The sequence below is a fragment of the Cebus imitator genome, unplaced genomic scaffold, assembly GCF_001604975.1.
Source record: "Cebus imitator isolate Cc_AM_T3 unplaced genomic scaffold, Cebus_imitator-1.0 Scaffold496, whole genome shotgun sequence".
Classification (NCBI taxonomy): Eukaryota; Metazoa; Chordata; class Mammalia; order Primates; family Cebidae; genus Cebus; species Cebus imitator.
The window spans coordinates 952,182-979,957 of NW_016107811.1; the positions used below are offsets into that span (position 1 = coordinate 952,182).

Consider the following 27,776-nt stretch of genomic DNA (forward strand, 5'->3'; position numbering starts at 1 on the left):
CAGGGGAGCAAGGGGTGAGCTGTGGAGAAATATAGTGAACCACTGGATGAGAAGGGACCTGAGATCTTAATCACCCACCTCCCTCCTCGACAGATGAGGACAGTGGAGACCAGAGAGAGCCAGCCACTCAGAGCTGGGGTTCTGCTTGTTAGATGACTAACTTATTCGCAGAGTGACTGAATATTCCAAAAAGAACTGGCCCCATCCCTCAACCACACTGTCTAATCCCTGGCTCTAGAGGCATCCAAAATGTTTGGCATCTAACATTCAGATGCTCCCTGCAGCTGCAACTCCATGTAAATCCCACTCAAGGAAAATGTCAGGCAATGTTCAATTCTGCTGCTGTGCTGTGAGAGCAGGCGAAGTTGTAAAATGGAAGAGCTAATGCCTGAACCTTGAGGATTTAGAAAAACAACTTGTGAACACACCATGGCACTCTTAAGCCATTCTGTGAGGTCCAGTCACTGAGTAATGTCTGTATGAGTGCCAGAATCTGGCCAGGAAGCAGTTTCAGAATGACTCAGGTTCTTACCTGCATTTCTTCAACAGCAGGAAAGGACTGTACAGTCCACAGCAATGCCCCTGAAAGCCTCCCCTTCTCTCCTTGCCACTCATCATCCCCCACAACCCCCGCCTACACCACAGGCCTCCCACAGTCCTCCGCCAAACCCCTGTCCTGACAGCTCCCCCTTTTCTCCTAAGTCTGCAGCCCTTGGCTGGCAATGCTGGATTCCTCATTAGTGAGCCAGGAGAAGGGGAAAGCTGGGTGCACTAAGTCATTTTGGTCCTCCCACAGTAATTACAAAGTCACTATGGCAAATGAATGAGTACATGGCACTCATCCCACAAGCATGCTGAAGCCCACAGTACAGATTAACACCCAGGGTAATCCCTGCTCTCACACCGATGAGCACCACGCAAGGTAGTGATGAGCAGCCCAGGCCAGGCAAGAGGCAGCATACAATCAGAGGATGAACTAAGTCCCTTTCCCACCACTCTGAGTCTCAGTACATCTCAGTACAGCTCTATGGTGACCCCTGGATATGGCTCTGCTGGTTGCCATGGCAGCTGGCCTGCTTCTAGCTGCAGATGCACCATGCGGTGGGGAGCCGAGGGGTGCGATGGGTAGAACCATGCCTAAAGCAAGAGCCCGTGGATCTCAGTGAGGACCGGAGAGCTCTCCTTCAAGAAAAGTTAACGAATTTAAGATACACATGACTTTGTGACACCTGTTTCCTTGCCCCTGGTTTGGGCTGTGTCTTGATAGTCACAGTTACTGCCCCTCAGCTCCAGGCTTGACTGTCCAGCTGCCTGCTGAGGTCCTTGCCCCGGGTGGGCCACAGGCACTTAGAACTCAACATGCCCCCACACCGAACTTCTCCACTTAATCCCTGCCTTTTTTTTTGTTTTTTTTGTTTTTGATGGAGTATCGCTCTGTTGTCCAGCTGGAGTGCAATGGCACGATCTCGGCTTACTGCAACCTACGCCTCCCAGGTTCAAACGATTCTCCTGCCTCAGCCTCCCGAGTAGCTGGGATTATCAGTGCGCACCACTACCACACCCAATTAATTTTTGTATTTTTAGTAAAGACAGGGTTTCACCATGTTGGCCATGCTGGTGTCAAACTCCTGACCTCTAGTGATCCGCCCACCTCAGCCTCCCAAAGTGCTGGGATTACAGGTGTAAGCCACTGCACCCAGCCAACCCCTGCTTTTATTAACAAATGGCATGACCATCCTTCCAGACACCTAAAAAGTAACTCGGCCGACACCCTTGGACCCCTTTCTCCCTCAGCCCCGACAACCTCCAGGTTCCTGTAGATCCCGCCTCTGGGGTCACTGACCTATTTTCTCCTCCCATGCCCACCACCACACTGACACCAGCATCAGCTCTCACCCAAATGTTGCCGCAGCCGCCTCAGTGGTCTCCCTGCCTCCAGCTTCCATCTGCTCGCTCCATTCTCCCACAGCAGCCAGGGCAGCCTTCAAAACACAGGGCTGTCGGGACACTCCCTGCCTGAGGCACTCGGCAATTCCTACCAGTTGCAACGCATGACCCCAAGGCCCTCAAGGTCACAGCCCCCTGCCCATCTCTTCATCTCCCCCCGCCCTGTCTCTTACCACAGCAACACTGACCTATCCATCATTACCCAGACTCACCGTGTGCTCCTGCCCCAGGGCCTCTGCATTCCTCCTGGGCTTCGTTCGCCACCCTCCACCCCAGTCCACCCAGCTACCTTGACCATTCTTCAGAACTCGGACCCACTGTCACTTCCCTGAAGCCCTCCCTGACTTCCTACAGGCCAAAACAGCTATTTCTCCTCTGCCTCTTCTGTTCCTCATGCACACTTCTTTTGGGTTTTTTGCACATTTTACACAGTTATTTGTTCATTCCCTAATCTTCCCCATGAGCTGAGGGCAGAAGCCCCTTCTTTGTTTCATATCCCTGGTACCAAAGCCCTCGCCCACACACAGTAGATGATCAATAAATGTTGACCAGAACTGCTGTGCTGGGTGAGTGGCGGGGAGGCGGGGGTCTGTGCTGTCAGCTCAGTTATGAACTGGAAGGGAACCAGGAGGAGCTGAGTTTTGAGCCTCATTTTAAAGAGGGAAGCATCTATGCAGAAGCACAAGAAAAAGCAGTCTGGCATCTGGGGAAAGTGCAGGAAAGCCAGCCCATGTCTAGTGTGGTGGAGACAGATGCGAGGGGCTGTGGGTCCCTACCCTGCTGCCCACACCCGGCTCTCCCTGGCCCAGGTGCCCTTCTGGAACGGCTGCAGTGAGGATGAGCACTGCGTCCCTGACCTTGTCCTGGATGCCCGGAGTGACCTGCCCACAGCCATGTGAGTCGGCTCCTTCCACCCCGACCCGTGCCCCTTCCCCTTCACCGCCAGAGGCTCTGGAGCTCCTGGGGCCCTGGATTATTTCCTGGGCATCCTCCTCACAGGCAGTGTGGATCAAACACGAACTTGGAGCCTGCGTTCTAGTCCGGGCTTTGTCTCCAACTCAGATGAGATAATCTCTAGGGCCCATTGGCTGAACACTTTGGGCTTTCCAATCCTTCTAATGGAAAGACGCCAGGGACACCAGCAGAGGGTGAGCAGGAGCCGTACAATCCCCTGGAAGGGACAAACTAACATACAAGGGAAAGTAATGAGCAATATCATATTTTAAATTTATGTAATATATTTTCCAATAATTTATGCTTAACTTTGATCCAACTGTGAGAAGATTTAGGTAGAAAACATATATAACTGTGACAGACAATAAATTGAAATAGCACGTCCAAACCTTGTAGGAGGATAATGGAGCACCTATTCTAACCAGCTAGGCTAAAATCAGGATTATCTCTACATGAGTGCTGAGTTTCCTGGCAGCCAAGGCCAAAAGGGAAACATGAAGCATGGAGTGGTGATGCGTGAGTGGTGAGGTCAAAGAAGAGCTCTCGGTTCAGAGGAGGCTATGATGAGTATGGTGGGAACACCGAGGGCCTTTGAAACAGGAAATGGTCTTGAAGGGTGAGCTCTTTCCAGGCCTGCCATCACTTCCCCCCTTCTCCTAGTGGCTCTTCCCATGAGCAGAGGCCAGTCAAGTGCCCAGATCTGCCTTTCTGCCCTAACCCTGGGGTTCCCCTCTACCCCTGCTGTCTTCATGCCATCTGCCCAGTCTCTGGTGCTCTCTTGTTCTCAGGGACTACTGCCAGAGGGTGCTGAGGAAAGCCGCACAGGACTGCTCCGCATATACGCTGTCCTTCGACACCGCGGTTTTCATCATAGAGAGCACACGCCGGCGCGTGGCGGTGGAGGCCACACTGGAGAACAGGGGCGAGAACGCGTACAGCACGATCCTGAATATCTCACAGTCAGCAAACCTGCAGTTTGCCAGCTTGATCCAGAAGGTAAGAGCTCAGCGAGCTGCCCAGACTACCTGGCACAAAGGAGAAGGAAGGCCAGGCGGGGTCCTGGCGACACGTGAGAATCACGAGAGAGCTGGGTGCAGTGGCTCATGCCTGTCATCCTCCCACTTTGGGAGGCCGAGGTGAGAGGCTCACTTACTTGAGCCCAGGAGTTTGAGACCAGCTTAGGTAACATAGGAAGACCCCATCTCTACAAAAATATATAAAGTAATTAAAAAGAATCCAAGGAGAGCTTTAAAAAGCCTGCCCCCAGACTCCTTCTCTGGAGATCCTGACTGATTTGCTCTGGGGTTGGGCCTGGCATCGCGAGGCTTTTAAAGCTCCCCAGGTGACCAGTGTGCAGCCAGGGCTGAGAACCACCGACATCAGGGGAGTCTGAGCCTTTTGGGAACATGGGGAGGAATACCCTTCAGCCCATCCCCTGGGCCCTGGTCAGGGGCACACACCACAGGTGCTAAGAGCTATCCACACCGCACCCTGCGGGCTTGCTCGGAAGGCCCTTCTGACAAGAATTGGAACCGGTTCCTCCCCACCTTAAACTTCTGATCATTCCCAGCTGCTGCCAGAGCAAACTCCAGGCTCCCCATTGTGGCAGCCAATGCCCGTCCCACCCACCACCTACCACTTCTCCCCTAAGCCTGCCACAGGCCACCCTGTTTCCCAGCATGCCCTGTTCGTTCCCATCATGGCCGCCACCTGAAACTCCTCTCTCCACTGCCCAATAGGCTCCTGTTCCTACTTGGTGACCATCCACCTACTGCCCACTCACGGCATCCAGCGCCATGCTACCACTTGGCATGCATTCAACCCTTGCAGCAACCTCAGGCATAGCAGTAGTGGTGGTGGTGGTCCCATTTCACAGAGGAGGAAGCTGAGGCATGGGGAGAGGTTAAGGCCTGCCTAAGACCACACAGCTGGGGAGGCAGAGCAGAATTCCCGCCCCATAGCTGGCGCCCGAGCCTGCACTTCGTGACAAAGCATAGTCCTCATGCCCTGCCCTCTGGGGATCCTTCCTGAAGCCCCCCAAGGCCACAGGCAGCTCTCCAGCCTGCACAGCATCCGGCACGGCCCTCATGAGCTCGGAGGAAACAGCAGTCTCCAAGTGCTGGACCCCCAGGGAGCAAGAGCCTTGCCTTAGCTAGAGCCCTGCCCCTTAGTCTGTGTCAGAGCTGGGCACGTAGAAGGCCCTCAAGACACAGTTGTTGAGTCAACTCAGACGTCAATGTCATGAGTGGGTGTTGGGGTCCCAGGGCCCTCAGACACAGCCTCTGTCCTCAAGGACGTCAGTGTCCATGTGGAATGCAGTGTGCAGGCAAGACACGTGTTGAGCCAGACTGTCCTCTCCTCCACGCAGGGCCACTGCCCAGCACCCCTCCCCGAGGGCCCTCTTGCCTGCCACACACACAGGAGCAGTTGCTGTAGCCAGGAGAAAAAGCTGAGTGGAAGGAGGCCACCCCAGGAAAGCGAGGAGCTGCCTGCTCGGGTCCCCTCTTCCTCCCCGCAGTGGGCTCCCTCATCCTCACACAGACCTCAAGGCCTATCTGCAGCCAGAGTCCCTTCTGTCAGGCCCAGGCCTGGTCCCCAACCCCACTCCCTCTCCACTGGCCCGAGTGACAGCCCAGGCTGATGATGAAGAGCCTGCGTGATGGTCTCTCAAAGTCCCCTCCAGCCCGGGGACTTGTGTCTGTCTGGATTTCAGGTACACAGAGGGAATCAAGCCTCACACAGCATCCGCCTTCCCCTGCTGCCCTGGCTCGGACTTCACAAGGCCAGTCCTGTGCCTGCTCCTAAACCCAGGGGAGACAATCATGGAGCTTGTTTCTGTGGCTCAGAAGGGCTTTTGGAAATGAGAGGAGGTATAGAGAAGCGGGAGACACGTTCTCTTGTCCCCACACACAGCAGGAGGGGTGCAGGGCTAGCCTGGAGCCTGACTCCTTCACAGGTGCCGCCACCCATCCCCAGCCCAGGCTGTGAGGTCAGCCTGCCTCTCCTCTGTCTCCCCAGCATCCAGCCAAGAGGAACTCTAGCAGAGAAAGCACCCCTCTCAGCCAAGTACAGATGTGTCAGTCTGATCACATACACTTTACACAGCAGGTCACTCACTGGCCGTGGCCCTTGAGAAAGGGGTAGCTGAGTTGAAGAGGGAAAACATTTTTGGCTGGGTGTGGTAGCTCATGCCTGTAATCCCAGCACTCTGGGAGGCAGGGGCAGACAGATGACTTGAGGCCAGGAGTTCGAGACCAGCCTGGCCAACATAGTGAAACCCTGTCTCTACTAAAAATACAAAAAAAGTTAGCTGGGTGTAGTGGTGCTCACCTGTAATTCCAGCTACTCAGGAGGCGGATGCAGAAGGACTGCTTGCCCCTGGGAGACAGGAGGAGATGGCCATGAGCCGAGATCGTGCCACTGCACTCCAGCCTGGGCCTGGAGACAGAGCGAGACTCTGTCTCAAAAATTTTTTTTCTGATTGTCATTCATAATTCTGTGTATTTATGGGACACAATGTGAGGTATCAGTACACTTATACATTACGTAATGATCAAATCAGGGTGATTAGCATACCCATCACCCCAAATGTTTCTCATTTCTTTGTGGTAGGGACCTATAAAACCCTCTTTTGTAGCTATTTTGAGACATACAATCCCTTATCGTTGACTATGTTTGCATCTTATTTTGCTCATCTGTTAAATGAGGATGACAGTAACTACCTCGTCTAGCTGTTATGAGGATTATGTTCCCAGCCACACCTCCCGCCTCTGGGCCTCAGTGTCCCCAACTATAATGGGGTGATTGGCCTGCATTGGGGGAACCAGAGTAAATGACAAAGCACATATGTGACCCCTGCCTGCCATTCTTCCCCCAACCTGACAGCCTCTGAGTATGCCCCGCCCCGTGTCATGCCAAGTACCAGGAACCAGGCCACATCCCAGTCTCTGGAGCCTCTGGGGTCTCAGACATCAGAAGGGCTATGGTCCGGGCTTCCGTATGGGTATCAGAGGTTGAGGCGGCCCTGGGGAGGGGCTGCAGGCTGGGGGTGAAGGAGCCTCCAGACCTGGTCCCAGCCCCCACCTAACTTCTGCCACCCACCTCCAGGAGGACTCAGACGGCAGCATCGAGTGCGTGAACGAGGAGAGGACACTCCAGAAGAAAGTCTGCAATGTCAGCTACCCCTTCTTCCGGGCCAAGGCCAAGGTTGAGGCTGGGGACGGTGTGGGGGAGGGCCAGGGTGGGCACTGGGAGGCGCAGGGAGTTTCGGGAGGGCAGCAAGAGCCACAGGAGTGAACAAAGAAGATGAGGGAGGGGTGGGAGACCTGGGTCGGATTTTCTTTGTTTTTTCTCCTATGAAATGACATTCAAGTGACCTAATTAGCCAGTCAGCCCCAAGCTGGCAGCCCACCCTTTAACTCAGAGAGAATTCCTATCACTCTCAGCCACTAGTCTCCCACCCGCCCTTAGCCAGTCCCACTGTTCTGCACCCTCACAAGTTTTTCACATTCCTGGTCTCTGCCTCTGTGCTGTGTATGGGGAGGGATGGGGAGAGAAACTACATTTCATGAGCACCTACCACCCAGTGGTGCTTAAAAGCACATGTGAGGCCAGGCACAGTGGCTCACACCTGTAATCCCAGCACTTTGGGAGGCTGAGACCGAGGCCGATGGATCACAAGGTCAGGAGTTCAAGACCAGCCTGGCCAAGATGGTGAAACCCCATCTCTACTAAAAATACAAAAATTAGCCATGAGTGGTGGTACATGCCTGTAATCCCAGCTATTCGGGAGGCTGAGGCAGGAGAATCGCTTGAACCCGGGAGGTGGAGGTTGCAGCGAGCTGAGATCGTGCCACTGCACTCCAGCCTGGATGACAGAGTGAGAATCCGTCTCAGAACAAAAAAACCGCATGTGAATAGAAGGTCAGTGTGTGAAGGGAGAAACAAAGTCGCTGAGAAAGGGAAGGAGGTGCCAGATTGCAGGGACTGTTTGGACATCAGCCCTGGGCAACGGGCAGCCACAGAAGGTTCTGGAGCAGCAGAACTAATTGAGGCCAAGCTGCTTGGACTTGAGAATCAGAGAGGAGCTGTGGCAGGAGCCAGCTAGGCGACAGCAGTGCTCCCAGGAGCAGGGTCTGCACGGCTGGGGAAAGACAAAGATATGGGAGCGGGGATGAGGGCTCCTTAGAAAAGCACCTTTCCAGTGAGACAGAAGTTGAAGGAGTAGTTTCTGGGTTGAAGCATAGACAAACCCAGGAGCTCTGGAGTGGGGATGGAGCAGGACACAGCCCAGGCTTCCCCACCCATGCCCAGCCACTCCTGCTGAGAAGGGGACTGCTGAGGTCTCGTGGAGAAACCTCTGGAGGGTGAGACCTGGGAGAGCAGCAGGGGTCTGTGCAAAGCCCCAGTAATGCCCCCAGGTGGGACGGGGAGGAGGCAAGGACGGTGACATGTTTCCCCACGCTGGGCGAAGGGGAGCATCAGGGCCCAGGTAAGCAGTGTGGCAGGAGCGCTGCCAGGAGAGGGGCAGATGCCTTGACCTGCGGGGTGGCTGCCAACCTTTGGGCCATCCCCTCCACGCCACACACAAAGAAGAGGTGGACAAGGCGGTCCTACCAAACGCTTCTGGCCCCTACATCCTGTGGTACATGGCAATGGCCATCGGCCCTTCCTGCCATCAAGGCCCCCTACCCTGAAAATCCTGCAGACCGAGTCTGGAGCTGGCTTCGTTGCTTTTGTTAAGAGGAAGAGGGAGAGGGACTGGTTCAGCCCCGAGACACCCCATTGTGGGAGCTGTTGTCTTTGGCTGTGTCCCCATAGCAGCCCCGAAGCTCAGCTCACGTTCTCTAGCACCTGGTCCTCCCTTTCCCAGCCTGTTCCCAACCAGCAGCCCCCCAGCCCCCAGCAAGCTCCCTGTCCCCAAGCCGGCGGGGTCTGTGGGGAGTGGGCAGGGCTGGTCCAGGCAATGCCCAGATGCGCGGACTGCTTCCTTGCAGGTGGCTTTCCGTCTCGATTTTGAGTTCAGCAAATCCATCTTCCTGCACCACCTGGAGATCCAGCTCGCTGCAGGCAGGTCAGGGCCGTGACTGCTCCTTCTCCCCCAAGCGCGTTATTTCGGGGCCCAGCTCTCTGGCTGCTAGCAATTGCTCCTCCCGGCACCAAATGCGCAAATGCGCCGCCAACGTCAACCCTGTCCTTCACTGCCCCAACCATGGGTGGAGGGAATAGGGTGGGGCAGTGGGCTGGGATCCGTCCCAGGTATGGGCCAACCTGCTGCCCCCTGTGCTGCCACCACTCTTCATTCTTTGGATGATAAATAATAATGTCAGCCCCTTACTTTTAGACAGGCCTATATACAGCAGTAATTCACAAACCCTATGGTTATAAAGCGCCGTACAGGCAAAAATCCCAGTCCTCACAGTGGCCTCTTAAGATCAGCAAAGCAGGGGTTATTCCCCACCCCATCCTTCAAGTTAAGAAAAGAGAGGCTCAGAGAAGGTGAGTGAATTTCCCAAGGACACACAGCAGTAAATTGTGCAGCGCAAAGCTGAATGCTAGTTGTCCTATTCCCCATCCAGGGCTCTTCCTCCCCTAGTCACCTCTCTCTCCTTTTTCCATTTTTAAGAGGCCTTTTCTTACTCTATGTGGATCTTCCTGTCTATCTCCCAGGTCTCCCAGAGGTGGCTGTTATATGTTGACTCCATGAATCACTTTGTGTCAGTAGTAAATACACTTCTCTTTTTTGCAGAATTACCTCTATGTGGGGAAGGAGGGAGGGATTCTGTCCACTCTGGAGCCTTATAAATGGCCCAAATCCTTAGCTGAGAAATAAATACCGGCCGGGCGCGGTGGCTCACGCCTGTAATCCCAGCACTTTGGGAGGCCAAGGCAGGCGGATCATGAGGTCAAGAGATCGAGCCCATCCTGGCCAACATGCTGAAACCCCGTCACTACTAAAACTACAAAAATTAGCTGGGCATGGTGGCGTGCGCTTGTAGTCCCAGCTACTCAGGAGGTTAAGGCAGGAGAATTGCTTGAACCAGGGAGGCAGAGGTTGCAGTGAGCCAAGATCGTGCCACTGCACTCCAGCCTGGCAATGGAGCGAGACTCCAGCTAAAAAAAAAAAAAAAAAGAAAAAAGAAATACCCCAGGCAAACTGAACACACATTTTAGCACACACACACACATGGGTCAGAGGTCACAGAAGCACTGGGGACTTACACCCTGCATGTCCTCATGTCCCAGCTACAGTTAAATGAATTGTGCATTCTGGTAGAATTCTTGCACGCCACGTGGCAAACCTGGCAAGGCCTCCCTCGCGCTCTGCCCTGCTCTTAGAAAGCCCAGTGCCATCTTCACAGGAGAAATGAGCACACTTCCAGAGCAGTGTCTCTGGCACAGCTGTGGGGGTGTCTGAGAATTAGTGTGCATTGGAGGGGGCTCTGGGGACACGTCTGTGCGTGTTGGGTCTCCTTTTTCTAACCAAACCCCTATCCTGGGGTAAGGCTTCCAAAGAGAATAAAACTCAGTCCGTGTAATAAGCAAGAATCGGAGATTTTTATGTCTAAAATGACTTGCCCTGGTAGTTCATAGTGCTCAGATATAAAGGGAGGCACAATGGACAGAACCCCGCAGATGTCTCGGAATTTCACTTCCAGCCGTCTCACCTTCTCAAGGCAGGAGAGTGCCCCTGGCAGCCCTGTAGGAGCTACCCCTCCCCCTCCCCCATCAGTCCAGAGATAAATGCCTCCTGCATGGGCAGAGCCTTTGCCACAGGTAAAGTCTCTCACAGCCCCTGAGAGTCCAGCAGGCAGCAGGATTGGCCCACCTGACAGACAGGGCGGCCCGGTAAGGGACCACACAGGCTGGCAGTCTGGTCCATGCCAGGCCAGGCCCAGGCCTCCCAACACCAGCCCAGAGCCCTTCCCTGACTCCACCTAAAGGGGCAGCAGGGAGAGCTTGTGTCATCCATCCCCGCCTCTGGCCCTTCCTCTCCTAGGAGATGCCTCAGGTTCCCTGGCTGGCCAGTCTGGTGCCCATCGGCCTGATAAGCCAGCATGCTCCTTCCTCAGCCCGCCTCAGACCCTTCTTGCGTCTGTGCTGGCCGAGCCACCTGTAGGTGGGAGGGCCCCTTCCCAACCCTGCTGACTGGCTCTCCTTGCAGTGACAGTAACGAGCGGGACAGCACCAAGGAAGACAACGTGGCCCCTCTGCGCTTCCACCTCAAATATGAGGCTGACGTCCTCTTCACCAGGTGGGCCGGGCTTGGGGGGGTCCCAGTAGAGGGGAGGGATGGGGAGTGGGAGGAGGGAGGCACCCTCTGATGGGCCCTAATAGGGCCAGACCCCAGCACTAAGGGACTATGGATGGAACCAAGTGTGTCCCTGATGAGTCAGAGAGTACAGCCTCCCCCATCCAGTGTGGGAAGGGGATATCAAAGTAGAGGAAGGAGGAGACACAGGCCTGGCCCTGGGGAGCATGCAGCAGGGGCAAGAAGGGAGGGGTGCAGTGGGAGGTGTCCACCCTTGGCATAGGCAACAAGTGAATGCATGGCCTATAGAGTGTTTCACAGTAATCATACGTATCAGAAGTCAATCTGCTTTTTATGATCACCTTACGCCAGCACATCTAAACAACCTCAGTGGGAAAAGACTCTTCCCGAGGGACAGACTGCTCCCACCCTCAACCCCTTGATATGCCACTGGCCCCTGATCTGACAGAGGAAACAGCCCCTGTCCTCTGAGAGCTCACAGGCAGATGGAGAGGTCAGGGCGGAACAGCAGATATGGAAAGGAAGCTCAGGGCCTCCCATGCCAGCCATCCCTGAGGGTGGAAGGGGGCACAGTGGCACGGTCACCCCAAAAAGCGGCTACAGCCCTAGGCAGAGAGGCTGGGCCAGGGGTGAAAGAACGGCTCTTCTGATTCACGCCCACCCACACACGAGGCAGACATTGCTCACAGATAGCAGCATAGCAGCGTTGATTCCTGCTAAGGCTCAGAATCCTTCCAAGCAACACTCCACCGACACAAGGAACCTGTTTTTTGTGACCCTGGGGAGGCCGGCACCTGCCCTCTCCCTCTTTCATTCATCCGTCCATCCAGCCAGCACTGACTGAGCTCACGATGGCCCTGTCCTCTGTCTCTGCAGGAGCAGCAGCCTGAGCCACTACGAGGTCAAGCCCAACAGCACGCTGGAGAGATACGATGGCATCGGGCCTCCCTTCCACTGCGTCTTCAGGGTAAGGCTGGAGGGCCCGGTGGAGAGGGAAGGATGGGATCTGAGCAGCCCCATCCTGAAGGGGAGGAATGTGGAACCATCACTAGTGCCCAGAGTCCAGGCTCAACCCTGCCACCTACCCTCTGTGTGACTTTCGGCAAGTCACTTCTTATCTCGGGGCCTCTCAGTCTTCTGAAAAACTGGACTGCAGTGGAGGATGTATTGGTGAAGATAAGGTGTGGCTGCCTAAAATTCTTAAAACATTTTTTTAAAAAAAAACAGTGGTTTAGGCCGGGCGCGGTGGCTCATGCCTATAATCCCAGCACTTTAGGAGGCCAAGGCAGGTAGATCATGAGGTCAGGAGTTCAAGACCAGCCTGGCCAAGATGGTGAAACCCCCGTCTCCACTAAAAATACAAAAATTAGCTGGGCATGGTGGTGGGTGCCTGTAATCCCAGCTACTAGGGAGGCTGAGGCACAGAATTGCTTGAACCCAGGAGGCAGAGGTTGCAGTGAGCAGAGATCGCACCATTGCACTCCAGCCTGGGCAACAGAGTGAGACTCCCATCTCAAAAAAGAAAAAAACAGTGGTTTAAACAAACTAGGGTTTACTCTCTCCTAAAAGAAGTCCCGAGTTGGCAGCGTCCCAGAGTCAGCCAGGAGTGGGTCTTCTATTCCACCAGCCTCAGCGTGAAGTAACCAGCCTCCAGTCGCCTCACAGTACAAGACGGCTGCAGCTCCAGTCATCATGTTCTCATCCCAGGCAGCAGGAAGGAGGAAGGGAAAAAGTGCATGCTCCTTCCTTATCAAGGGACTCCCGGCAGTTCTCACCCTTCCAGTGACCTCTCTCCATCCAAGACGTTGTGACTGAGCCGTAAGGGAGTCTGCGAAATGCGGCTTTTTGTCTCAGTTCTGTCACTAAGAGGGAGAATGAGCATTAAGGGGAAGCAGTTCAGCAGCCTCTGCTATAGTGGGCCCTGATAGCTGCCCCAGCCCTAAACTGCTGAAAGTTTGTCAACTTCTCATATGCTGTGTGAATGCTGAGGGCAGGCTGACAGCTGGATACTGGACTTCAGACACACTGAGCCCTGTGTGGCTTGTTCGAGAGAGGTCTAGTAAGCTGCCCAGGGCCACACAGCTCATAGGTGACAGCAGCAGGCCCAGGATTGGATTCCTGGTCTTTCTGAGTCCAAGCCCGCTTAGAACCACCGCTGCTCTGGCACTGAATGTGGTGCTGCTAGAAGATGAACAGTCGCACACTCACTATTTAGTAGCAAATCCCTTGTTAATGAATGATTCCCTTTCATCATGCATTAATTGCTGTCACCATCTTCACCCCTGGCCTCAACAAAATCCCACCCCCCACCCCAGCCAAGGAGAGTTGAAAATGGAGGTGGCCCCTGCTCTCCGGCCTCAGCATCCCCAGTGGCTTGTCTTCGGTTTCCAGCCACCCACCCCCTTTCAAGGCTCTCTTGCACTAGTCAGGGCAGTCCCCGGTCACAACTTGACAGAGCTTAGGAGCTTTCACAGCGAAACCACCAGGGGCCTTGAGTGGGCCTGTTCCCCAGGCCTGGCTGGGGGAATGGCCACCCCAGCGGCTGCTTAGCCCCTGTGGACCTTGTTTTCCACCCCCTTCAACTTACCTGTACTGACACCTCCCCATCTCCGGCCACAGATCCAGAACCTGGGCTTGTTCCCCATCCACGGGGTGATGATGAAGATCACTGTCCCCATCGCCACCAGGAGTGGCAACCGCCTGCTGATGCTGAGAGACTTCCTCACTGACCAGGTACCGATGCCCTTGGGAGCCGGCTCAGCAGAGGGGACCGGAAGGAGACAGACACCCCCCCACCCAACACATGTATCCCCAGGTTCCCAGACCCCAGCTCCCTTCTCGCAGGGCCACGGCTAGAGGAGGAGAAAAGAAGTATCTCTGGGAGCCTAAGTGGGCCAGAGCTGGTTGTGAGACTGTGTGTGTGTCCTTTATTTAGATGAACACATCCTGTAACATCTGGGGGAACAGCACTGAGTACCGGCCCACCCCAATGGAGGAAGACTTGAGCCGTGCTCCACAGCTGGTGAGTGTCCCCCAGACCGACAGCCACAGTGGTTGGGGTTAGAGGCGTGCCACCACCTTTGCTCGGGGGGGCCATTTCCTTCCTAATCCAATAGCTTGTCAGTTAAGAGCTTACTGAGCACCTTTATGTACCCAGCCCCAAGCCAAGAAAAAACTGAAGGAGAAAAAGACTTCTTAGCCTATGTGAGTCCCCCATCTCACAGGGAGTGGGGCAAACACACACACACAGTGAGTGCCTGAGGAGCCAGGATCAAGCCTGTGGAGTGTCAGGCAAACAAGCAGAAAGGGGTGGGGATAGTGGACTTGCACCTGGGCCAAGCGGGCTGGTGGGATACAGAGAAGCAGAGAGAATGGGAAGAAGCCAGAGGCAGCCAGAACAACAGAACACACATGGCTTGTACTGGAGACATTTGGCCTCAAGCTGGGGCCTCCTGACCTGGAGATGGAATGCAGATCAGCTTCAATTTCCAGAGCCTTCCCAAGACACCTGCTCATTTCCAGTTTGCATTCTCAGGGTTGCCCTTCCTCCAGACACCAGATTCTCAGCCCACTTCCACTGTTCTTTACCTAGACAACAATCTTAGCTGTTTGAGTTTTACTTCCCCAAAACAAGTGCCTCCCACAAAGCACTGATTGGGGGTGGTGTGCTTTACCAGGGGTTCGGGCTGAGTTGGGGTTGGGGTGGGCAGCAAGGCAGCTACACTACTACCTTTCACCTACTGTATTCTAACTGTTTGAAGGTTTGTTTGGGTTTCCCATCAACATTAGTTTCTCCATTTAAAGCTTTCAAACTGATGTCTTATCCTTCTTGGTGCCTCTAACTAGATCCTATTCACAGGTTACTACAAGTTAGTACGAGTTTACTTTCGTGAAAAAAGTTTTGGGACCCATGTATAGTTTTTTCATAATACACATTTTCTGTGAACTTGAGGAGGACCCCTTTTATCGGATTCAGGAAGTTCCCTGGGAGGTTTTTTTATCATGAGCAGAAGTTGGACTTCCTAAAATACTTTTTCTGCATCTGCTGCAGTGATCATGTAATTTTTTTACTTTTATGTGTTTATATGGTGATGGGAAACGTTTATAGCTTCCCTAACGTTGAACCGAAGTTCTGTTCCTAGAACATACCCAGGACGGTCATGAGGCACAGCTTCAAGGAGCATCAGCTATGCCATCCTTCATTTGTCTTTCAGTCATCCCCTGGCAGGTGGAGGGCACATGTCCCCCACTTCCAGCTCTGTCCTCATCCCCCGTCCTCTGTCCCTGCCCCCAGGAACAGAGCCCCAGTTGTTCAAGCAGAGCTGCCTCCCCCTGCTCCCCCTAGCCCAGCAGCTCAGCCCTGAGACCCATCCTCTTTTTCAGAATCACAGCAACTCTGATGTAGCCTCCATCAACTGCAATATACGGCTGGCCCCCAACCAGGAAATCAATTTCCATCTACTGGGGAATCTGTGGCTGAAGTCCCTAAAAGCAGTAAGTAGAGCGCTGGGCCGGAAGGAAGAAGGAAAAGGGGGTGGCTATTGGGATGTCTTCCACCTGGGGCTGCCTGGGGAGGGAACGGGAAGAAAGGCTTCCAAGCCAGCTTCCGACGAGGCCTCTGATTGCACAGCTCAAGTACAAATCCGTGAAAATCATGGTCCACGCAGCCTTGCAGAGACAGTTTCACAGCCCCTTCATCTTCCGTGAGGAGGATCCCAGCCGCCAGGTGAGTCCCTGGGAGCCCTGCAGAACCAGGCTGAGGCCGGACAGCTTGGGAAAGGGTTGGCTGATCCTCTAGAGTTTTCTACAACCCCTGGCCGCATGTCCCAGCAGGAGAGAATCAGGCAGACCTGGGGGCTGTTAGGGCAGCCGCTGAGGAGAGGGGGAAAAAAGCAAGACAAATGGGTCTTCGGGGGCAACACTAGGGAAGGGCCAGAGGTCTGGGGTGAACTGAATTTGTCAAGACCAAAGGATGTGAGATTCCTCTTTTTTAGTTGGGTAAAACCAGATTGTTACAGATCACACTAGTTTCAGTCAGGGTCCCGGAAAGGAGTGAGGCTCTGGGTAAGACCCAACGAGAAGTGAGGTCTTAAAGAAAAGCCTATTCCTGGAATAAGTGGCAAAGGAAAAATAAATAAATTTGTAAAAGAAAGCAAGCCAGCAAAACTCAGTCCTGTGAAAATAGGGCAGCTGGGCGTGGCATACTGCTGCCCCCCACTGGCCATACCCCAGAAATGCCAGCCTGGGCTCCAGGCAAATGTTTCTGTTCCACAGGCAGAGTAAGCTCCCCACCCCACCCCAAGGAGATGCTGGAGAGCAGAGGCAGCAGGGTCAGGAGGCAGCCCTTATAAAAGAATTCACCAAAAACCAATCACAACCAGGGCGGGGGGATGCCAGGCAGAGGGGTGTCGGGACCCACCTCAGGGGCTTTTTGTTTGTTCATTCATTTGGTGTTTGTTGGGTATCTTGCCTACGACTCCAGCCCCAAAGGGTAACCAGAGATGATTTAGGCAGACAGGGAAACAGTGACAGTAAGTGGGTGTGTGCAGTCTGAGAACAGGCACAGGCCTGGGGGAAGCGGTTCAGCGTGAGAGACACCCTCGCAAAGCTTTCTGGAGACTGTTTGTTTGAACTGAATCTTGAAAGATGCTGGAATGTTCCAGGCCTCCAAGAGAGAAGAGATGTGGTACAGGCACCCCCCTACATACCCTGCTCTCTCTCTCTCTCTCTCTCTCTCTCTCTCACACACACACACAGACGAACCTTCTTCCCACATTGATGCTTGTCTTTTAGGTGACTTTTCCTTCTTCCGCCCCTCACCCAACCCCCCAAAAAACTCCTCTTATACTCTCTGGATGCCTCACTTCTCTTTTAGAAATCCAGCAAACCTGAAATTAAGCCCCTGTATACTGGGCTCTGTGCTAGGTGCCGGCACTGGGGAGGCAGAGCCAGGTCCCTGCCTTGAGGGACAGAAAGAGCACACATAAGGGCGCTGCCACTCACTGGTCCCCAGCTGTGTGCTGAACACAGTGACAGACCTCACAACACTGTGAGCCACTGTCCCCACCCCCATCTCTCAGGTAGGCACACTGAGGCATGTGAGGTGAGGCAAGAGGGGCAGGGACTCACCTCAAGTTGAACATCGAGTCAGCGCCCAAAGCGGGCTCGGTCTGCTTCTGCAGGTGGTCATTTCACTGAGGCTGTTAGCTGAGCTCCTGCTGTGTTCCCAGCATGGTTCCAGGCATGGAGGACAGAGCAGGGACAAAACAGACAAAGCCCCTGCTCTACTACAGCTGGCATTCTAGGTGGGCAATAAACATGAACATAGACATCATCAAGTGGTGATAAGGGCCGTCCAGAAACAGGCACACATATAAGGGTGAAGTGCCGGGGCTGCTGTTTTATACAGGGAGTTGGGAAAAGCCTCTCCAATAAAGTGACATCATACAGAGACCATGAGGAAGACAGGAGTGTCTTGTGGCTGTGTGAGGAAAAGACTTGCAGGCAGAGAGAATCGCGGTGCCTGCAGCAGGTGTGCCATGACGTGCATGTAGACCAGGCGCCTGGAGGCTGGAGTAGGGCGAAGGGGAGCAGGAGGCAAGGTCAGCAAGACAGGTGGGACCCGAGAGGGGGAGGCCTTGCAGACCAGGGCCAGCACTGCACTTTTTATGCTGAGCAAGCTTGAGCAGAGCAGAGCATAGGCCTGCCTTCCTGGTTAGAAGGATCCCTCTAGCTGCTATGCTGAGAACAGACTACAGAGGGGAGGCTGGTGGGTGGCGGGTGGCAGGTGGCGTTGCAGTCTCTAAAGGAGATGTGAAGGCGCTCAGGCCCAGGAGGGGGAGGAGTGGCCACATTCTGGGTGTTTCCAAGGTCAAGTGGACAGACTTTGCTGCTGGACTCTGTGTGGGTGTGAAAGTTAGGGTCAGTGATGGATACATGGTTTCTGGCCTGAGCATCGAGGAGGGATGGTGCTGCCATTTGCTTAGGTGAGAAAGAACTGGAAGGAGCAGGCCTTGGGGGACGGGGTTGTTAAGAGCATGGTTAGGGGCCTGCTACAGTTGCCAGGCAGGCAGGAGACGGTCGGTATGATCTGGGAAATGTGCGTGCAGAGTAGAGACAGTGAAAGCCACAGGACTGAGGGAGCGGGCCTGGGGTTGCTTTCTGAGCTTCGAGGCCCTGGCCACTTTTGCCTCTGGGGCACCTTCCCCCATAGGAAAAAAAATATTACAAATTATGGTTTATAGCCAGGCGTGGTGGCTCACACCTGCAATCCCAGCACTTTGGGAAGCTGAGGCAGGCAGATCACCTGAGGTCAGGAGTTTGAGACCAGCCTGACCAACATGGAGAAACCCTGTATCTAAAAATACAAAATTAGCCAGGCATGGTGGTGCATGCCTTTAATCCCATCTACTCGGGAGACTGAGGCGGGAGAATCACTTGAACCCGGGAGGCACAGGTTGCGGTGAGCCAAGATCATGCCATTGCACTCCAGCCTGGGCACCAAGAGTGAAACTCGGTCTCAAAAAAAAAAAAATTATGGTTTATAACTGTGTTGGCATAAAGAAGAAAAATGTTATCCAAGCTGGAGTCTATTCCATTTTTTCCTCTGATCTTAAATGTAAACATTTTCATGGTCTCCTAAAAGTGATATGGGCCTTGCCACCATGCCTGCTGTGAATCGTGGGAAAGTCAGCCCTGAGTTCACCCAGGGAGCAACTCTAGAAAAAGAAGGGGTGTAAGGACTGAACCATGGGATGCATCGACCTTTAGCAGTGCAGGAGACCATGTGGAGGCAGCAAAGAGAGGAGGAGTAGCCCATGTGGTGGGAGGAGGATCCAGGGAGTGGGGGGGGGGGGGGGGGGGGGGGGGGGCAGGCTAAGGCCAAAGGCAGCAAGTGTCTCAAGGAGGCAGGATCAACTGGGCCACTGAGCCCCATGCTGGCTGTGCAGGCGCTGGTTGCCCTGAGGCCTTAGCTTGCCTGTTCACCCAACCCTCCGGCATCCCACTGAGGGGCCCCTACCAGGCACCCCCACCAGGCACCAGCTGTCTGTACCCTCCTGCCCCTCCCAGGCTGCCACCCCAGCCCCAGAACAGTAATGCTGTTGGCCTGGCCCCCACCCTTGCAGATCGTGTTTGAGATCTCCAAGCAAGAAGACTGGCAGGTCCCCATCTGGATCATTGTGGGCAGCACCCTGGGGGGCCTCCTGCTGCTGGCCCTGCTGGTCCTGGCACTATGGAAGGTGAGGACCCCTGCAGGGGAGGAACGGAGCAGCATCCTGGCTGAGGGGCCCAGGCTCCAGCCCCTGGAACTTTGTGGCCACTGCCACGTTCTGTTGAGGGGAGCTGGCACCCTGCCCCTCACCACAGCAGGTACATTGGTTAGGGCCAACAGAGGGCACCCAGGCTATGGCTGTGACCTGGTTGTGGGTGCCTTTGAGAACCTGATGAAAACTAAGGTTCCTATTATTAGAGGGGAAAAAAAAAAAACAGGCACTCACAACTGTAGAAAATATCTTCAACAATGTCAAGCTGTTAACCCTCCAAAGTCCATCTCTGTCCCTGAAGCTCTGATTACAAAACCCTGGTCTCAGCCTCCTCATGTTACAGATGAGGCCCAGAGAGGGATGTTGGCTGGGGCTGGTCACACAGCAACGTGGTGGGAACCAGCATGACTTCTCACATGCCACCCAGGGCCTCATCTACTCTGTTCCAGTCCACAGAGGCAGTTCTGGAGGAGGGGGTGCTCAGAATGAGCTGGGGTACTCAAGGAAGCCCCGAGGGAGGAATCCTGAGGAAGGGTAGTAGAGGGACAGCAAGGGCAGACCTTGTCCACCCTGTCCACCTCTGAGACATCTCCCTTTGCCTCCTCACAGCTCGGCTTCTTTAAAAGTGCCAGGCGCAGGAGGGAGCCTGGTCTGGACCCCACCCCAAAAGTGCTGGAGTGAGGCTCCGGAGGAGAATTTGAGTTGATGGGGGCCAGGACACCAGTCTAGGTGGTGTGCAGGCCCAGGCCTGCGGCCCCGCCAAGCTGAAGCGGAGAGGAAGCCAGCTGGCTTTGCACTTGACCTCATCTCCTGAGCAATGGCACCTGCTCCCTCCAGAATGGAACTCAAGCTGGTTTTAAGTGGAATCGCCCTACTGGGAGGCTGGGACACCTTCAACACAGATCCCTAGGGATTTAAAGGGACACACCCACCCCAAGTCTTCCCTCAAACTCTGTGGAGGGCATTTGCTGCCCCAGCTACTAAGGTTCTAGGAATTCGTCATCATCCCCATCCTCCAAAGAAAGCCAGGGAGGAAGACCATAAATACGAACTCAATCTGCACACTCCAGGTCTCTAATTCCAGAAGGACCCAAGACAGAACAGATCTAAATTCTGCCCTTTTCTCTCACCCTCCCACCCCTCCATTGGCTCCCAGGTCTCACCCACCCCCCTCCCCATAGACAGTCCCCTAAGGCTCCCCAAGAATGCACCAAAGCCCAAGGGCTTGATGGTGATAGCCACAAGCCAGGGATGAAGAGACTCTGAGATGCAGAGACTAATAGCCAGGCAAGTGGGACCAGGATACCACACACTGCCCTGACATGAGAGGCAGACGGGCACTGCACCCACGTGCATTCCCATTGACCGCAACGCACACGTTCCCACACCAGCTGCAGCCCCTCGCTCTCAGCTGGCAACCCTCCCGGGCCACATTTGTTCCCAGGTACCTCATGGGAAGCATGTGGATGACACAAACCCTGGGGCTGTGCATTCCTACATGTCTTCTTGCTGCAGCCTGCCCCTAGACGTGGACACACTGGCCCGGCTGCAGCTGGGCAGCAGGGGTAGGGTGGGGGACCTCCCCCCCTATATCACCCACCTCCCTACACACACACACTGCCTCCCATCCTTCCCTTATGCCCACCAGTGCAAAGGGAAGGGCTTGGCCAGCGCTGTTGAGGGGTCCCCTCTGGAATGCACTGAATAAAGCCCGTGCAGGGACTCCCAGAGCCTGCGCAGCCTCGGTGGCAAATATCTCATCCACCGGCCCCCAGGACAAGTGGTATGACCAGTGATGGTGCCCCAAGGACAAGGGGCATGCCTGGTGCCCAGCGGAGTAATTTATGCCTTAACCTTGTTTTGAGGTAGAAAGGGGGACGCATCAAAGGCATCTGTCCCCGTGCATAGTACGACCTTTACTGTCGTAAATATTTTTGAAAAATTAAAAATACAGTGTTTAAAAACAACCAAGCACTGACATCCCATTCTGTGGGCAGAGCGCATCCCAGTGACCTGCACACTTACCTTTGAAGGAGTAGTAGATGAGGGGCTCCTTGCTTCCTTCCCTCCTACCTCTACATGTCAGAAGGGACTCATCCACCATCTGCTGCCCACATCATGCCCTCTAAGTAGCTGACTGGCCTCCATGTGATGTCTCCAGTGGTGGAGCACTCTCTCGCCCAAGATCGCCCTTTCATCTTTGGCCTGTGTGGACGGTTAGGACCCAATGTTTCACTGTAGCTTCCCCGCTTGCTTCCAGCTCTTCCCTCACATCCCTCCCAGACTTCTCCAGGCCAGTTTCATTGCTAACCCTCTTACACTCTGACTTTAACCAGGGGGTCTTCCATTCTATTCTTGCGCCATTCACATCTTCGAATCCCAATTAGAAGAAACTTGGAAATTATTTGATCTTGTTTTACATAAATGAGGACACTCAGAACCAGAGAGAACCCTAGGCTCCCACAGCAAAACCTAGACTAAACCCAAGACTGCTATCTCCCAAGCCAGATTCTATCATTCAAGCCCAGCCCCAGAAGGGCTTGTTGCAGAGCAAAAGGTGAAAATGGTGAAACTAAAATTTCAGTTATCAAAACCTATCGCCTTCTAATAGAATCAGAAGGAATTGGTGTTAGATCATATTCCATTTCAGTCATCACCCTTATGAATAGGGTAACCTGGCTAAATGGGAATTAATGAACTCGCACTCCTAAGTGCATGGTTTGATTTAGCACCAAGTCTACCATCAGATCTGAGAGAATGCTCTTATGAAAAACCCAATTTTTAAAGGCTGGCATTCATATTTTTAAAAACAACCGCCTGTGACCACACTGCAGGCCAACAGAATGTACCTGCTACAAACAGATGCAGCCCAGAGGCCACACTGATTGCCACCTCTGGACTCATGGTCAGAGGCAGGCAGCCCTTATTCCAGAACTCCACGGTCCCTTCACGCCCTTCCCCCCACCTACACCAAGACCAACTAAGTGGTCAAAAGGTGGACAAACTGAGAGTTCTGTCAAGGCCTTCAGCCTCTCAATTTCTCTTACTGTAACGCTATTTACTCTGAAGTACAAATGTCCCAGATAAGCCTTAAGAGTGCCTGGTACGGCCAATAGCGATGCATCTTACAGGGAGCAGAGTCTACGCTAGCACAGTATGTCTCAATCCTGGCTGCACCTTAGAACCATCTGGGAGCTTTAAAAGTGACCACTGCAAGGGCCCCACCCACTATGGATTCTAATTTCATTGGTAGGGAGAGGGGCCAAGTTTGTTTCCAACTTACCCAGGTGAGTCCAATGGCTGAGCGTTGCAATCAGCAGGCAAATTAATATCCAGGCTAGAAGATGAAGAAATGGAGGTTCATAGGCACAGGTTCTATGAATACCAGAAACTTGTCTTCGGTGTCATTCAGGTTAACGGGGCTGTAGCCTGGAGTGGGGAAGGGCTTCATGTTACGTACAGCACGTCTTCAGAGAATTTGCTGCAGATTTTGCCCACTTTTCCAGGGTCCTCCAAGCCTCCAAGGGGGACTTAGAGGAGCTGAACAGCAGTCTCTAAAGACAATTTTGGCATTTAGAGGCAAGCAGCCCAAAGTGCAAGATTAAATCAATATTAAAATTCACATTGTGAGGCCGGGCGCGGTGGCTCAAGCCTGTAATCCTAGCACTTTGGGAGGCCGAGGCGGGTGGATCACGAGGTCAAGAGATCGAGACCATCCTGGTCAACATGGTGAAACCCCGTCTCTACTAAAAATACAAAAAATTAGCTGGGCATGGTGGTGCGTGCCTGTAATCCCAGCTACTCAGGAGGCTGAGGCAGGAGAATTGCCTGAACCCAGGAGGCGGAGGTTGCGGTGAGCCGAGATCGCGCCATTGCACTCCAGCCTGGGTAACAAAGAGCGAAACTCCGTCTCAAAAAAAAAAAAAAATTCACATTGTGGTTCACAGGTTAATGTTAACGACAATCTGTTAAGAAGAATTACAGAGCTAAGGGTTACACTCTGTGTTCACAGGAAACAACCACTTTAAAAACTGTCTTTTAAAAGCATTATTGGCTCATCCCCCCAAAAAAAGACAAAACAAAAATAAAAGCATTATTGGCCCATCCTAGACATCACTCTAAACAAGCTGCTTTGATTTCCTGTGGCCATGTGACACTTAAGAAATTCTGCAGCAAACTTAAGTGCACTGGAGAAAAACATACTTGGGGCACAAAATCCCCAACAGATGATGGTTTTAGACTTTGGTCCTTGGATTGTCAGGATTTCTAAATCCTAGGCTTACTGGATAGTACAGGAGACACACCTCCGCAGGGAATTGTGTGATGAGACGTGCAAGATGTCCTGGGTGACTTCACAGGTGACTCTAACATGGTGGGCCAGCAGAGTCCTATCCGCATGAGCCCCTACGCATCGGCTGGGGCAGGTCTTCAGAGAAGAGGGCATCGATTAGGGCAGTTCCAGACAGCTGAGAGCTAGAAAAGAGAAACCTTGACAAGCATGCTTCTTGCTTCTGGCATTAGGTGGTGTGGGCATGCAAGCTTGGCGGGCAAATTGTGCCCCATAAAACAGATATCTCTGCAGAGCTGAGCTTCTCAGAGGGGTCCCAGGACCACCTCAGTCAGACCACAGACTCCTAAGTTCCTCCTCAGACTTCACAGATCCAAGTTCTGTGAGGTAGTTCTAAGCACATTAAACTTACAGAACAGCCGTCTGGATTTAATATGACATAAGAGCTTATAATATTATAGTAACATTCTGCGATTCTGTTTTCTTCAATATCAGTTTCCTAAACTGTCAGGCCTGTCTTAGATGCCCTTCCAGCTGTGCTTGGGCCTATCTTGGTGGCAGCCAGCAAAGATAATCAGCAAAAAGCCCAGTGGAGTTTCTGGGTTTTACTTCTGTTAAGGAAGGTGATGTTTCTTAACAAGACAGGTATCTAGGCGCAAAGGGCAAAGTACTAACAAAAACACAGCAGACACAGTATGGAATCGCTCTGCCCAGGGAGATATGGAAAAGCTTCTGCGAGATGCTGTGGACCTTTCCAACCCTCGAGGTGTTTATAAGATACATTGCTACCTCCATCAGTATTCAAAAGCTTTTTAGCATCAATATTGTCTGAGAATAAGACACTAGACTTGAGTCCGTCCCCTGGCTTCAAGCCCAGTATGCCAAACAGCCTGTAATGGAGAACGCTGGCCTGCTGCTGCTCCTTTCCCGCTATCATGACTCATGACTCACTGCACCCATGCCTCACCCCCAACAAGCAGTCTCGCACCACCCAAATGTGCCTTGGGTGACTTAAATACAGCCATTATTATGAATGGTCCCCTGTTTTTATTCAACACCACACTGGTCTGTGCTTTTACCTTCAGCTAATGTGGTTCCAGACTTTTATTCTGCACTACTTCTTATGATTAAAAAAAAAAAAAAATTCCCAAACTATGTTAGTATTAACATCACCTAGGTTCTTCTCAAAGGACAGCCAGGCTAACTGGCCACATTAAAATCTGCAGTGCTTTTGTGTCACTGTCTATTATTCTATCAGCTTCAACATCATGCTAAAATAGGCCAGGATGTTCCAAAACTGAAACTGAAACAGGAACAGAGCCTTGCTGGTTTAGCATCAAGAGGGAATTGGAAGCCTTGCACCTGGACTCTCAAAAACTTTTCAATAATGTATTCTAAATTGTACCTAGCAAACTTACCAGGTCCAAAGTAGAGTACACACAGAAAGTTATTTTTAAAGGAGGGGCACCACTCCTTGAGGGACTTACCCTTTCTCGTCAGCTTTGCTTGGTTTGAGACAGTGTTCTGTTGCCCAGGCTGGAATGCAGCGGCACCGTCACAGCTCACTGCAACCTCCACCTCTTGGGCTCAAGCAATCCCACCTCAGCTTCCCGAGTAGCTGAGGCTACAGGCACACACCACCACACCCAGCTAATTTTTGTATTTTTGTAGAGACAGGGTCTCGCCGTGTTGCCCAGGCTAGTCTCGAACTCCTGGGTTATCTCCCTGGCACTGCATTAAAAAAACAAGAGCAGCAACTTAGTGATGTGTCTGAAATGTTTTCAGAAGATGGCCCAAGCCAAAGTCAAAGAATACCTTAAGTTTTTATTTGGAAAATTAGAGGAAATATAGAAAATCAAATTTCAAACAGGTGCATCTAACTGGAGAACAAGCTTATCAAGGACAGAGACCATTTTTTGTATTTTTTACTTTTGAGACAGGCTCTCGCTCTGTCGCCCAGGCTAGAGTGCCGTGGTACAATCACAGCTCCCTGCAGCCTCGACCTCCTGGACTTCAGTGATCCTCTCACCTCAGCCTCTCAAGTAGCTGGGATTACAGATGTGCACCACCATACCCAGCTAATCTTTTTTTAATTTTGTGGAGAGAGGGGGTCGGGTCTCTCTTTGTTGCCCAGGCTGGTCTCCCTTATTTTTGTATGCGTATCTGTGGTGCAGTGCCTGAAATACAGTATGTGTTCAGTAAGCACCAGTTTCCAAGAATGTCTTGCCATTGATTAAGGCAAAAGCAAAACTCCAGTCCTCCCCTCTGATGGACTGAGCACATCAAATTTTTAAAGCACAGGCAAATTAGAAAATATAATTTTGTCAAAACTTGCCAACAAGCTAAGGTTTTGTGAACGGCCTAAAATTTGCCTCTCTCATATTGAAATGTTCTACGTCAAGTATCTGAAGGAACATAACTACTACCAGTATTTTCTTTAGCCTGGTCATTTGTATACAGCAGACATTACTTGAAACAAAGAAGGATACGTTTTAAAACCCGTCTGGGTGACTTCTGCGGTCTCGCTAGGCATTGCAGCCAGTGAGCAACTTGGCAGAGATCCGAAGGTGCCCTTCTCTAGTACTGGCGTCCCATAGTGAAAGAGCAGTGCTCCATGGGTCCAAAGACCCAGAGCCTATTCCCAATTATGACACACTTAGGCCTTGTGTGTCCTTTCTGGGCTTGTGTCCTGAACTATAAAATGAAAGGACTGCGCTAAATGTTTTTTTCAGATCTCTATAGAGACTCAGCATCTAAATTTGAAAACAAACATGTGCTGAAGGTGTGCTCCAATACCACCCTTTGATGCTCTCCTGGCTATCTTAACCACTGTAAGAGCTGTGAATGCTGGAAATGAGAAGGCAAAATTATTGTTACTTGCAAATGATTCATGTATCTGGGACATCCAAAAGAAGTAACTGAAAATTTCTTTCTAAAAAAAAAAGAAATCCATTACAGTGCTTTTGTAAAAACATTAATATTTAGAAGTACATGTAACGATACAAACCTAGTGATAATAAAAGGCAGATAGTTGTAAGACCTTCATTTAAAAAAAAAAAAACCTCTGGATAGCGGTATATGACTTACCTAGCCAGATATATTGTTCTTTTGGATTAAAAAAAAAAAAAAAGCTCACAAGTGCACAACTATTCAGAGGTCCCTAAATCTATTAATTCAATGCTAAACAAAATAATCTCTTAACATGATAAAATGACATCAAATTTCATCTGGAAAAATAAACATAAAATACTGGAAAAAATTAGCTGCTCCCACCTCCCCACTTAAAAAAGACAAATGAAGAAATACTAGTCCAAGGTCACAAGTGGTGGCTCACGTCTGTAATCCCAACACTTTAGGAGGCTGAGGTGGGAGGACTGCTTGAGCCCAAGTTCAAGACCAGCCTAGGCATCATGGAGAAACCCCATCTCTACAAAAAATACCAAAAAATAATAATAAGGAAAAAAAAAAAGAATTAGCTAAGCATGGTGGCACATACCTGCAGTTCCAGCTATTTGGGAGGCTGAGTTGGGAGGATCACTTGAGCCCAGGAGATCGAGACTACGGTAAGCCATGATTGCACCACTGCACTCCAGCGTGGGTGAGAGAGTGAGACCTTGTCTCAAAAAACAAAAAACCAAACAAATTATAGGAAAATCAAAATTTTAAACCAAAGAGAAGGAGAAAAAACGGAAGGGAAGCCATAAGTGTCTTATTCAAATAGATCATGGGTTAAAAAAAAAAGATGTATAACTTGTAACTAGGAATAGAGACAGCCTTACAAGCAGGATATAAAACCATTTTTTTAATTGTGATAAATTTGACTATATAAAAATGTAAACTTCGGATACAAAACTACTGTATTTTAAGTAAATAAACTAAAACTATTACACGACAGAAAATGTCCTCAAACCTCTAAGGAACTTCTAGCAAGTAGTTAAAAAAAAAATTGAAGGGACCGGGCGCGGTGGCTCACGCCTGTAATCCCAGCACTTTGGGAGGCCGAGGCGGGTGGATCACGAGGTCAAGAGATCGAGACCATCCTGGTCAACAT

At 52.1% G+C, this 27,776-nt stretch overlaps 1 protein-coding gene and 1 long non-coding RNA gene across 4 annotated transcripts in view; one reads left to right on the forward strand and one right to left on the reverse strand.

Annotated features, from left to right (window-relative positions):
* ITGA11 (integrin subunit alpha 11) overlaps positions 1-21,164 on the forward strand; it is a 138,549-nt gene extending 117,385 nt beyond the window's left edge. The window contains exons 19-30 of the mRNA XM_017513586.2: positions 2,757-2,842; positions 3,690-3,897; positions 7,009-7,107; positions 8,898-8,974; positions 11,066-11,155; positions 12,050-12,140; positions 13,793-13,906; positions 14,109-14,195; positions 15,557-15,667; positions 15,804-15,899; positions 19,300-19,413; positions 20,047-21,164. Of these exons, the coding sequence (XP_017369075.1) occupies positions 2,757-2,842; positions 3,690-3,897; positions 7,009-7,107; positions 8,898-8,974; positions 11,066-11,155; positions 12,050-12,140; positions 13,793-13,906; positions 14,109-14,195; positions 15,557-15,667; positions 15,804-15,899; positions 19,300-19,413; positions 20,047-20,118 (1,245 nt within the window). The 3' untranslated portion in view covers positions 20,119-21,164. The remainder of the gene's footprint in view (positions 1-2,756; positions 2,843-3,689; positions 3,898-7,008; positions 7,108-8,897; positions 8,975-11,065; positions 11,156-12,049; positions 12,141-13,792; positions 13,907-14,108; positions 14,196-15,556; positions 15,668-15,803; positions 15,900-19,299; positions 19,414-20,046) is intronic.
* Positions 15,932-27,035, reverse strand: LOC108292611. Of its 3 annotated transcripts, XR_005197575.1 has the most exons (5): positions 23,721-27,035; positions 21,757-22,866; positions 21,463-21,642; positions 17,303-17,474; positions 15,932-16,045 (listed from the first exon to the last, which is right to left on the reverse strand). It is a non-coding gene; the product is annotated as an uncharacterized LOC108292611 (long non-coding RNA). The 3 variants fall into 3 exon arrangements; XR_001820346.2 differs by having other exon boundaries at positions 21,463-22,866; positions 23,742-27,035; XR_005197576.1 differs by lacking the exons at positions 15,932-16,045; positions 17,303-17,474 and adding an exon at positions 18,657-18,691 and having other exon boundaries at positions 21,463-22,866.
* Positions 27,036-27,776: the final 741 nt, after the last annotated feature.